Genomic DNA, 13,533 nt, shown 5'->3' on the forward strand with positions numbered 1-13,533 from the left:
TTTTTTAAAACATAATATAAAGGAGTACATGTCCTAGTACAAATGCAGTTTTGCACAACTGCCTGACTGCAGTATTGGGTATTTCCATATTTAGGGGCTTCAAACTGAGAGAAACTGTGTATACAAGTCCACAAAACTAAAAAAGATTTCAACTTCCTGACAACCAGTGTAATGCACAGTTTTCAGCCAGGTCTCCATGATGCCTCCACAATGCACAGGAAGTTAGGTACCTGGATAAGAGGATCCATAACAACCAACAGGCTAAGCAGGAAGCTACCTAAACCAGCTCTAGGAAATATAAAAGGGAAGAGTGTCTTAAATCCCACTCCTCTCCAGACTTTAGGTTACATCTGTACTTAACTGATCTAGTGACAAAAAGTTCTGATAATACAGTACATGGACACTTGGATCCTTCTAGCAGCTAGGCCATCAGAATACAAGGTGCATCAGGGCAGCATCTTACGTGCACTTTCTGCTGGCTGTTGGATGGCAACAGAAGCCTTATCCCACTCAGCAGAGGTGGAATAAGTCTACCACTACACAGGAGCTTAGAGTGTGAACACACACAGCTTTGTCAGCAGAACAGGAGTAGACTAGGCCTTATTCAAGGTTACAAAGAGACACTTTCTACTGCACAGGACTCAGGCTGAAATCCTCTCTTGCATGAAGGTGTCCTTCTTTACAAAAAGCAAGGAGAGGTCAGTGTTATCTTTCAAAAAAGCCTTGATGAAGAACTGTTTTTGCTAATGCCACTCTTTTATCCAGGAGCCCAGTGGTTAACGCATTTATTCCTGGTGTGTGAAAGACCTAGCTTTAAATTCTCAAGTCCCTTTCCTTTCTGATGCTCAAAAATACACCTTCCACTCTCCATAGAGAGTGCCTTAAATCAGCAGGCTATGTAGTATTATGAGGTGGACCAACTCCACCCATCTTGTTGAGGCAGTTTTATTTTGCCCCAGTGAATATTTAAATTATTCTACACAATGTGGAATAGCCTGAAAAGGAGGAACCAAAACTGTCCCTTCCTCAATATACCAGCAGCCTGGAAGTTAGTGCCTGTATGTCATACCTAAACTTAATTTATGTAGTAATAACAAGCTGTAAAAGTGTGGCTAAGCATAAGGCCTTAAAGCCTGTATCTGAGTGACCACAATGTAAACATCTGCCAATGTAACAAGCAGCTTGGCCAGCAAAGTAAAGAAAGCCATCAACATGTTTAACGAAGCATAATTAAAGCTCAAAACCTGAAAAAAGACATTATAAAAAAAAAAGAGACTATACATGATGGGTGACTTGCGTCTCCCGAGTCTGTGGGGGCACCAGCGGGGCACAGCTGGTGGCCGAGTGCACTGGTGGCAGCAGAACTGCCAGCACTTCCCATGTGGCACAGTGGAGCCAATTTCGGGGGGGGCAGGGGCACTCTGTGTCCCCCTACCAGCCAGAGTATTTGCTATAAAGGTGGGCACATGCCCCCCTGTGCTTTCCTATGCATCACCTATATATTATATTAGGGTTCATGGATGACTTAGTTGGGGGGCACATGCCCCCTCCAGTGACCAGTCAGCAACCGGGGGAGTGGTCCCCCACAGCCACACAATCGCAGACTGGGGGAGGATGTCCCCCCATGGCTGATCGTGCTGCGGCACTCCCAGAAGTGATTGTGGCACTTCCATTCCCTGGCCAGCGCTCGCAGAGGGGGCACCGACACTCCTGCCTGCCCCCCATCTGGCGCCTGAGCAGGGAGCACGGCCTGTCAGGGGGTGCATCAGCACTCTCAGGGAGTGCATGTGCACCCCCTACATGTCACCACTGCTATGGTTTTATCTTAAAATATTAGAAGTAGTAATTGATATAACCAAATGCATTAAACGTTATGTTGCTATAAATAGATTTTTTTGTTAAAATCCTTAAAATGCAGCCTTCTTACAGAAGACCAGAAACTAGGGTAAAGAGGTAACAGGCCAGTGTTAAACAACACTCCACACTGGGGAAGAGGAGATAAGATACCCTCCTTTTTATTTTCCCAAGCCTTCCAAGTCCATAAGATATCTAGTTCAATCCAGTTCTAGAAGTTTCAGTGAAACAAAGGAATTTAAATAAAGCAAATCAGAAATCATTTATTACAATATTAAACCCAAACAACTATAAATATTGGGCATAGGCTAGAAAACACAACCTCAGACTTCTTCAAAACTCAACAAACCAACTCAAACCCCCAAGGGAATAGAGAAGCCTGGCCAGCAGACTTGTTTCTCCCTTGAATCCAAGGCTACATTAGCATTGTCTCTATTGATACAAATAAGTCTTTGCTACTGTGTATCCTAAAAAAGCTTTGGAGTTGTGACTGGAATGGTCTCACTGGTCATCAGTCTCCTCTCACCCACAGTTTAAATTTAGAGTAAGAGTCCTTCTCCACAGACTTGGGATATGTGAGGTTGAACCTCCTCAAGCAGAGAAGGAACTTGAGATCTAAAACCAAGTCTCCAACAGCCTGGATGAGTGCTCTAACAACTGAACTTTTGGATAAAAGGGAGCAGAGATATAACCCTACCCCATTCTGTGCCCTGCAATGTTTTGTGAGGTGCCTAATACAATAGTCACATTCCAAGAATGCCTGCCAGATTAAGCCCCAGAAGCAAGATGAACAGAGAGATCCCTAATATGTGAAGCCCAAAGGGTATGATATAGGTTCTAAAACAGCAGCATCAAAACTGAGCTGCTTCTGTTCATGCTTATAAGTACCGTTTTGTGCAGCCACAGAATCCTAGCGGCAAAAAAATGTAGTAGATATCACCAGGGTCATGAAAGTGGATGTTAAAGAATGTAAAAAGTGGCAGTTATGCACCTCAGCTCCTTAGTGAGGGACCTTATTGATACTGTTTTGCAAACTGGAATGCAATGCAATATCTATTCAACTGACATTTTGCACCATGTAAACCAGTTATTCTCAACCAGTGTGCTGCACCTGTTAGGTGTGTAAACATGATTCAAAAGATAAACCCAGAGATTTCAAATAGGAATTCACAATGTTAAATGCATTCTGACCTGTTGTGGTCTGAATTTTTTGTAACAGGAGAATTGCTCTATTCTGTAGTCAAAAACCAAGTGAAAACTAAGAGCTGAGATTTTCAAGGGGTGCCTTGATTCTAAAAGATCTAAATGGTTACATCTATCCACTGATGTAAACCAAACTCTGATCTCAACACTGGACTTAAAGGCCTAGGTTCTCTCTCATCCTCCAAACTACCACAGAAACAATTTGATATTTGAATCCCAAGTCCTCACGCATGCTATTCTCGTAATAGTTTTAATTCTGCTGAGCAGATGGGGAAGCAAGAATAGATCTGTTACAATCATTTCGGCAGAAAGCTAGGTTCTTACTTTAGGAACACAACTCAGCATGAATGTTTCTGAGGCTGAAAAAATATCTTAATTCGTAATGGTCAATAATTAGTTTTCCTTGATTAAAGGAATCCACAGGATACACTAGCCTAATGTTTTCACTGAACTAAACTTTGACCTTTTAAGTTGAGAGGCCAGCCTAAATATTCAGAAAGAAAATCCATTTGATACCTTACTCTTCTGTCTTTTCTCAGCTCACGATTACTAGGTTGGTCTCTTAACAGCAATAAAACCCCAAGGAGGGGCTTTCAGAACTACTTAAAAATCTTTGTTTTTAGAAAGATTATTGAGGTATCACAGCATGTGGTGCCTTCCAACTAAAGGCAATATCGGCCAAAGCTTGTAGATGCAGCTTGAAGTATCTGACTGGTTTCAGATTTCTTTGTGGGACACAAATTCCTTCTTTATTGGTCAATAAGTCAGTGCTCTTATTTGATAAGCTTTGATCTGCCCTGTAGGATTTTGCTTTTGTACTTTGTATGTCTCTAATGCAATATTTTAACCATCTAACAATCAATGCTTTAAACACCTTTTGCCCTTAAGTGGGAGCAAGAAGAATCACAGCTGGAGACTCTGGGGATGTCCACTTTGTCTCCATGCCAAGACCAGAAGAACCACTGAGAAATGCATTCTGATCATGGACTCCTACTCCACAGATACTAAATCCCAACTATTAAGCAGTGCAACCACTTTAGAGGAGCCCCAAGTGTGAACTACTAAGAGCTGCTCTAAATACACTCACCTTGCTTAATTTCCAGAATGCGGTGTGCATGGATAAGAAGCAAATTGGTAGGGTATACTACTCAATATCGTTCCAGGGCTTAGCATGGAGGCAGGGTAGATCCCAACAGCTTTGACTGTTCCACAGGTGTCAGAGTATTTCCTTGAGATGTACAGGTTTAGAAAAGAATAAAGAACTGGAAATAATTTCTGATTAGACAGCCAGGTCAAGACAAAACATCACAGTATCACTGTAGATGTACTAGGTCTCAAATTCAGACCCTCCATGTGTGGATGTGAGTGGTCACTACAATCCTATTTGATAGAGGTGCAGCAACACAATATCAGATCAGTACAGAAAAAAAGAAAATTGGCTGCATCAGAAATCAGCCCGATGTGGCCGATAATTTGGCTGCTAAATGGCCCATGCATGCGCACAGCTGCAGCACAGCACGTAAGCAGTGAGGAGCACAGCCTGGCAGCTCAGAGAGCTGCATGCAGTCTGTTGTGGTAGACAGAAAGGGGAGAGGGAAGGGGCGTGGGGGGGAGAGGGTGCAGATCAAGGCCCCGCCGTGGTGAGAGAGAAAGGGAGTAGGGCTGGGCAGGTGTGGGATGGAGCCACGGCTCATCCAGGGGATGTGCGGAGAGGACGCGGCTCCCACTGCTGTGCACACTCCAGGAGGGCATGAGGGGAGGCCATGTGCCCCTGGATCTGCGCAGTGTGGAGCAGCTGCCGCTGCAGGCTGGGGACGCGCTGGACTCTTCCCAGCGGGGGCAGGGCCACAATGTGCTTGGGTCAGACAGCAGCAGCACTGGGAGGGGGGCTATGGTGAATTTTTGGGTGGCTGCAGGCCCCCACCTGTAGCCCCCTCCCAGCGCCACCACTGCCTGCCCCAAGCAGAGTCTGGCCCAGCCCCCGCCAGGAAGAGCCTGGCTCAGCCCTGGCCCCAGCCTTAGCCCACTACAGCAGCCATCCTGTCCCTTGCAGATCCGGAGGACACACACCCTCCATGCCCTCCTGGGGTGCATACAGAGGTGGAAGCTGCTCCCCCTCCCCGCACCCCCTAGATGGGCTGCGGCTCTGTCCCACACCCCACCCCGTTCCAGCTGGGCAGCGCCTGTCCCAGGCCCAACTTCACTCAACTCCCTCCCTCACCACGGGGACCTTGATCTGCCCCCCCATGACTCTTCCATCCCCCCTTCCCGTCCACCACAACAGACCAGCTGCATGCAGTTCTCCGTGCTATATCGGAAATCGGATCGGTATGGGCAGATATGCCTCTTTAAAAATCGGCTATCAGTATCGACCCCCAAAATCTCTATCAGTGCACCCCCTACTATTTGTTAAAAAAGTAGGAACAGTGAAACTGAAGAGAGTATTTCAAGGAGTCATTTAATAAACACAATCAAGATCAATCCAAATTTCTTGAGAATTTATCAGCAATGCTGCCGGTGGGAAACTTTCAACACGTGGGCAAAATTAAAGTCCCAGCAGAGAGAAGACTGTCTTTTGAGCAAAATTTACTGACAGACCCAAAAGCTAGCCTACACAGCACATACTCCAAGATTTGAGAAGAGTTGTTTGGTTTATATTTTTTCTTTTCCTCTACACCATGCATTTAAATCAGTCCAGATCTTGGAGTATTCCACATATTTTAATTCTTGAGGCCAGCAAGTTTCCTAGTTGAGGAAGAGGCAGCAGACTGCTACTGCTGTTTAGAAGGTGTTTCATCTGGTTCTTGCTCCTACAGGAGGAATCAAACTACCATATTTACTTGAATCTAAACTGACCCCAAATTTAAGATGACGCTCCAAAAATTAGATTCTGTATTTGGAAAATGTATACGTTTGTTACAGCTTTTCAAGTATAGAATCTAATTATTGGGGGGTCACTGTAATAGAGCACAACTTGTACTCTGTTACTCAAAGGGGCATGAGCAAACAGCCAAGCAGGCTGTAGCTGTCTACACTCCTAATCAGGCACAACTGCCTGATTAGGGAACAGAGCCCAGCTGTTTGTGATAAAAGCAGGCCCTGAGCACTGAAGCCAACAGCTTGCTGCTAACAGCCAGGAAAAGACCACCACCTGGCTGGAGCTGCTGCTCATACCACCTTAAAGGTACAGGATAAGAGCTACGGGGACGGCTGGAGGCTCCCGGTCCTAGGGTATGACCTAAAACTATACCCTGCTGGGGCTGAACAGTGTGGTGGGGCAATCTCCAGGAAATGCCACACCTGTGCCTCCCCAGTGAAGGGTGAATATGGGGCACCAGAAAGCCTCAGTCCCTGTTGCCTTGCTGGTGACCCCATGGAGGGGAAAAGCTAGGGGAGCACACCCCTAAGAACAAAGAGAAGCCCAGGCTCACAGAGTCCTGAGGCAGGGCCCAAGTCATGAAGGGACTTGAGGCAAGTTCCAGGCCCACTGTGAGACCTAAGTGGCATTAAGGAGTTGGATCCAAGACTCCATAGGGATGGGGTCCTAAGCCAATGGAGCTAAATGTGAGGTTTCTCAGGCAAGGGGTAAGGGAATTCTTGAGGTCCAGTGTCAGGCACAGGGGATGAGCGTGGGGATATTGAGAAGCCCTGTGTTGGGCATATGAAGATTGAGGCCCAGTGTGGGTCATATGGGGACTATGAGGGACCCAAACCAGGCTAGGAGCCTTGAGTGGAGCTGGGCTGGGAGCCCAAGGAACTGGGAAGGGATGGGAGCCCAGATTGAGTGGCCAGGTGTTAGGCCAGGCAAGTTATAGGTCGGGTGTTAGACCATGGATACCATCTGCAAGGCATAGGACACAGTATGGGAGACGCTGGAGCCATGTATATAAGACCTTGGTATCCAGGCAAGTAAAAGGGCAGCCTCTCGCATTATCATCTCAATTAATATCAAAGGTGTGTCAGGTGAAGTAGGCAGGTAGTTTGCTCCAAAATAAGTGGGTGGGCCAATATTCAAACCGGCCCTGGGATGCCCACTTGTTACAGTCGCCTTAAATCCATTCCTCCCGCACTGCTACAGCAGGGAAAGCAGGGGCAGGCAAAATACAGGCTGCATCCAGACTGCCAAGCCATTCTATCTGGCCAGCAGGGTCCCTAAAAAAATTAGAAAAATTATATTTATCTGCTCCCAGCTGCCTATCAAAAACTACAGGAGCCAGGGGCAGTAGGATCCAGGGAAAGCCAGCAAGACCCAGCTGCAAGGCTGGCCTGGCCTCGCCCCTCCACCTCTACCCCTCCCTCAATCAGAAGCCTCTGTCTGCCACCACTTGCCTGCCTGCCTGCCAGCTGCTCCAGCACCACATGGCCCCCAGCTGCATCACCGCTGACCCTGCACTGGTACCCTGTGTGTGTACGCACAATGAGCGAGAGAGCGAGAGAATGTATGTGTGTTCGTAGGGCAAGTCCCACACACACACACCCCACCATACCCATGCACCCACACCCCTCCTTGTATTGCCATACATGCAGACCCCAACAACCACACCCCATCACATCCCAGCCACAAACCCCATACCCACACACATCTATCCACATGCTCCTTCACCCTCACTCACAGCCCTATACCCTGTACCCCAAGCCTATACCCACTCCCCACCCCCTTCCACAATATACAAGAGAATAAGACTTCATTTTAAGCTATTGTACAATCACCTCTATGTACACTACACAAACATATAAATCAGGACAGAAAGATTTTTTTGAAAAAATCAAATTAATGAATGTTGTAGATGTTTGATTTTTAGAATATAATTTGGTATTTTTCTGGTTCTAAGATGGCAAAACCACTTGCTGAAAGTACTTCTGGGGGCAAGGGGAGGAACTTCCAGTCACAAAGTGGCAACTGGGGGGTGGGGCATCTGTCAAGGGACAGGGCTACCCAGGCAGCCCTTGACAGCTTGTCAAAACTCTGTAAGCGGCCCTCCACCCAAAATAATTGCCTGCCCTTGGGCTAGGAGGAGTCAGGTGGCCCTCTTACCCTCCATCCTCCCACTGCTGTGGGTCTGACTGGCCACAGCCTAGGGTCAGGGCCAGAGTCAGAGCTGCAGCAGCTACCTGCCCTTCCCTTCTGCTTTGTATGCAAATCTAATGACAAGATTTCCTCCATGCTAATTGAGAGGAAAAAACCTCATCTTGTATTCAAGTAGAGTACTTATCCAGGGATGGACAGGTCAGTTCTGCTCTTTAAAGCCTCACAGAAGACTAGCTTAGGATGAGTAAGCTTAGATAAGAAGCCAACCTGCCATCTGGCTCAGAACTCTTGAAACTGCATAAACAACTATCTAACCCAAGAGTTCCCAAAGGTTTTATGCTGTGGTCCAGCAAACCACGGCACAAACTTCCAGCCGGAAGACAGGTAAGGATACCCCACTCCCTGGGCCAAGAGGGGGCAGGTGAGCCAAACTCTGCGCTGCCATGGGCCTTGCAAAAGGAGCCACGGCCTCTACAGCCGGGGGCCATGGTTTGCCAGTCCACAGCCACTTCCAGTCCAGCAGCCAACCCGCCACAGCCCAGGGATTGAGAACCCCTGATCTAACCCATTGCAGCATAGTATGCATTCAAATAACTACTGAGAAAAGAAAATTAGAGAGATTCATATTATGACCATAGTAATGTTCAGTATGTAATAACAAGTTATTTGGTAGTTCATGAAACGAAACAGCCTAGTGTTGAGAGCAGGTGCTTTATAAAAGAACAGTAGACTGGAAGTAGGAATTCCATTATCTATAGGGAAGAAATTCTCTCATGTCCATGTCTCCCCTTCCCCCATCTATCTACAAATCAAAATATTCTTACCTACCTTTCAGTGTTATGCACTGTAATGAACTAATATTTGCTTTGAGAGCTTAAGAGGAATTGATGTGCTCATCCTGAGCAGTGAACAAGGGATTTTTTTGTTAATTACTTCAATAAATTTATTGAAAAACCATGGAGAGGTTTAGAGCCATTCATTTACTAAACATACACCCTAATTGATAACGCTGACCAGCTACTTAACTTCTCATGAGGGGAACTATCAAGGCAAGTTTTCATGTTACCTATACTTTGGATTTATTTATACATAGGGCAATAGTTCTGGGTAGTAGTTAGAGATTTAAATATAAAGAAGAGATTTAGAAGCTCATGGCCAAATCACCTAGTTCAATGACAAGCAAATTAAAACAGCAAAAGGTGCACTTGCCCACTTGCACTCTTCTTTCTCTGCATCACCATCCAAAACCAAACACTGTTGCCTGTGCCATTGAAAACTACATCTGGGCAGAGGGCACAAGCTCTCATACAGGCTGGTCCCTTCTCTATTGCTGAGGAAGAAAGCAAGTGAAACAAGGAGGAATGGGAGAGAGGCAGGGATACAACTATGTTGACAGGTGCTCATTTGAATATTGGGTTTGATAAACAGGTGGGTTGGAAATTCAAAAGAGAAAATGCCCACTGCCCCATGAAATAAGATTTATACTGACAGAATGTAAAACGGCAAGTCAGGCTAAATCTTTAGCAGACTGACTCCACCTCACCTCATTTGAAATGCATACAAATATCTTTATTTTTTGTATATCATAATGTGCACATACACACACAGGATGGAAATGAAAACCCCAACAAATCTTTTAAAAAACACACAGGATCAGATTCAAGCAATCCATAGTTAAGAAGTGCCCAAATCTATATTGCTTGTGCAATGTTGATTTCACTTCCATGTATGTTCTGACATAGTCTTTAATGACAGAATCATGTTCTGCTTCTTCCACCAGAACCCTGCTTCATTCATTCATGTGCAGTACAGATAGCACCTGGTAAATTTTTAATCCTCATTGTTCAGCTACTGGCCACTGCCTTGCATAGTATACCTTTAAAGCATACAAATACAGGACTATCCACATGAAACCTGTCATTTCTAGAGTGGCCTTAAAAAAATAAATAAATAAATAAAAAAGAATCCTGGTCTCTCCAATATTAGCAAATTCATTTCCACAGTGATATGGAAACATTATTTTCATTTTATAAACAAGTAAACAGATAGATACACCTGAGGTCACAGAGTGAAAACAGAATCAGTGAGCTCTTCTGAAGAACCTACAACCATGCTTTATAATAGAAAGTTATGCAATCAAACTGTATGGATCATTCCCCATATCCTACTATAATGTCTATGTAAAATGGTAATACTTTTTAAAATCTGTCATAATTTTATCTCCAATTTCTTTCTTCATAAGTCTCCTCACATCTTCTGGTTAAAAAGAAGAACTTTTCCCTCCCAAATGGTTGAAAAGAGAACTATACCCCATAAAAAGCTAAATAATTTAACTAATTTAATACACCAATAGCTCTAATTTTTATTTATCTGGTAAAGCTAGAATATCATTCTATACAAATTATGGGTTTGTAGAACTTTAAGTTAACTGTTATTGAAGAAGCAGCTGAAGGACCTCAGATATTCACTGGATTCAGAAAAAAGAAGATGAGAGAGACTACTTTGTGCAAGCTGGTCTTTCTGCTGAATCTCTGTTGCTGCTTCTTCACCATCCAAGCCAGCAAAAAGTTCAAAGCCTGAAGCCTTTATTTCCCTAAAGCTCTCTAGCCCTGCCAGCACCTCATTTCTCCTTTCTAAATTGTCATAAATCAATGGTCTGGCACAGTACCACTAGAATTACTTCATTTAGTAAAGTTTCATTGATTGCTTGTAGGACTATATTGGTGCCAATGACAGCAAAATACCCTGCACATTAGAAGACTATGGGCACAGATAAAACAAGCTGCAATTTTCTAAAAGCATAAAGATGTTAATTTATTAATTGGTGCATGGGCCTGTATCCCCTTCAAACCATTTTCCATCTGTGTTCCACTCCAGTTCCACTATAGACAAGCCTCCAAATATTCAAAGTTAGTCCTGGTGGTTTACAAAACTAGTATAGTTCATTTAACAGGAATATTCTGTGTTATTTAAATTAAAGTTGAGCATAAAAATTTCGGTGCACTCAAGACAGCATCCCTCCAAAACAGAAGTTAACTGGAGAAACTAGTCCAGCACAGAATCTCAGGATTAACAAGGATAGTCAAGATATTCAGTAAGATTTGTCTTCGTTGATATAAAGAGATAAGCAGTATCTACCTCAAGTGCTTTTTTAAGTTTCTCCTCTCGTTCTGCGCCGTATTCAAGCTCACTGGCTTGTCGCCGCAGGATCTCAGGGCAGTCATTATGTTCCAATTCTAGGTCTTTTATTTTCTTGCGCATACTCTGTACTGCATTATTTCGCTCCTGAAAAGAAGCCCAAGGTTTACTATAATATTTTATTTCAGTAAGCGGAGTTGAAAAGGTAATACTGTAGGGAGTAGAAATTGAAACAGATTCTCTTCCAAATTCCACCAGCTGTAGTCTCCACATGCAACCTCTCAGTCTTCCAAACTTCTGTAAAATGAAACAACAACAATTTGACAATGAAAAGAAGAAATCCAATTCAGAGTATACACTAGAAGCATGATGTGTGAAGTAAGGGAGTACCATTTTCCAAGTGACTTGTCAAAAGACAAATCACACTTTTAACCTTCAAGAGTGGAAGTAAAAATGCCATTTTCCTTCAGCTTCCTAGCACTTAAATGGGGGACATCATTCAGTACCTAAGTTCATACTAGAAAACCCTTGTGAGACTATATTTTCTGGATCTTGGTTTCAGTTCTGCAAGCAATTGTTGAGATAAATGACTGTGATATATTACAAATCAATTTTTAAAAAATCCTATTTTGCACATTAGATTTAAAAACGCACACAATACACTGCTTTATTATGCTACCTAAAGTGACCTCTGCGGGCATTTATATATATTGCTGTAGTTTTATTGCCTTGTACAAAAAACTCTGTTATTAATTTCTAAAAGTAGTGCAAGCGCATCTAGTTCCTCTGCAAGGAAGACAGATGAGCTTATTTGTCCAAAGATTCAGTTCCGAGTCAAGTATATTTTAAAATATGCTTAAAACATTTCCATAATATCACTGTTTTATCTCCAGGTCACAAGCTCATACAGGGTCAAGAATGCATTGCAATGGGTTAGAATCAAAAGTCAAACTCTGCAAGACAAAAATTGGTGTCCGCCTATCAGCACTGCTATACAGAACTCCCTCACTTTTGCACTTTTCCAAACTGATCGTCTCCCACCACTGTCATGAGCTTTTCCACTAGTACAGGAAGCTTCAACTCTGCTCTCAGTTCACAGAATTTCTCTTCAAATCAGCAGGCTCTATGAAGTACCTGAAAAGGTATCTCCTTCTCTGCTTTTCTCCCAGCATGCAGCATACGTAACTGTTGCCCTTTTTACCTCAAGAACACAAATGCAAATGTGAGAAACTTATCTGGTTGTATAGAAAGAGGTGCATCAAACTGGGGGGAGAAAGTAATTAGGGATGTTGAAGCAAGTCTATTTTAGTCAAATATCAAAAAAGGCACCAAATGCACAACCAAAATAAGTGTATTGAGCTGAGTATTTCTGACCCTGTGACAGGAAAACAAGACAAACCAATACGAACGGCAAAAATACTGGAGTTTCGTTTCATTCAGCTTTCAAAAGCAAAATTGAAGGAAAATTGAAGGATGCAGGTTCACAAGCTGCAAGAAAGGTACAAGTCACATATCAAGGTGGCTAGCTGATCACCCTTTCATTCACTATGCATTTCTTCTCTCAAAACACCCTGCAACTTGAAGGAAGACATGCATTGGCTAGCCTCATACAAGCATAAGTTTGTTGCTCACTGTATTAAAGATTCTACAGATAAGAATTTCTTCTCTTGATCAACTTCCTTACTTTCCAATGTTATTCTATTACAAATGTGCTGTTTTTCAAAAACCATCCTTTTAATTAGGGTTTTTTCTTATTCCTCAGTTTCATGTCAGATTGCCAGCTGCACTTGAAGAGCTTCTTCATAAAACTTACTGAGCTTGCTCTTGCATCATCTGTCCACCTTTACAATTGTGACCAGGTAACACAAAAAAAAAAAAGAGATGCTTTCTCTATACAGGAGTTGCAAGGGGAATCATTCGGATGGAAGGCTCTTTCCACTTCACAGTTAACTGCCCTAAGCTACTGAGCAGAATGAAGTTATAACCAGCTTTCCTAACAGGACACTCCAACATCCTCACCTCCTGCACTACAAGACCCTCCTGGACCAGGAGAGAATTTGGTTTATGATCTCTATTCCAACTCTTCTTTTGGTTAAATGGACTTTAAAAGCAGTAAAAAGGTGCATCATTGAATCAATATCCTGCTTCGGTAGAGACAGAAAAATTGTAAGGCATTTCTGTCTTTTTTTTTTAATACCCTTCTACATATTTAATAAAGAACAAAGTTAACAATGATCTAAAAGTTATTTAATAAGTCCCTATACAATCAATACATGTGTTTATTTGAATATAAGACAACCCTGAATGTA

The 13,533-nt window shown here is 43.4% G+C and overlaps 1 protein-coding gene across 3 annotated transcripts in view; it reads right to left on the minus strand.

The window, feature by feature from the left end:
* CCDC171 (coiled-coil domain containing 171) overlaps window positions 1–13,533 on the minus strand; it is a 323,890-nt gene that overhangs the window by 269,067 nt on the left and 41,290 nt on the right. For 2 of the 3 annotated variants that reach the window (XM_014518841.2, XM_014518840.2), the window contains exon 7: window positions 11,225–11,521. In XM_014518841.2, the coding sequence (XP_014374327.1) occupies window positions 11,225–11,521 (297 nt within the window). The remainder of the gene's footprint in view (window positions 1–11,224; window positions 11,522–13,533) is intronic. The other variant, XM_006021333.2, reaches the window with a different exon arrangement.

Source organism: Alligator sinensis, unplaced genomic scaffold (genome assembly GCF_000455745.1).
Source record: "Alligator sinensis unplaced genomic scaffold, ASM45574v1 scaffold917_1, whole genome shotgun sequence".
Classification (NCBI taxonomy): domain Eukaryota; kingdom Metazoa; phylum Chordata; order Crocodylia; family Alligatoridae; genus Alligator; species Alligator sinensis.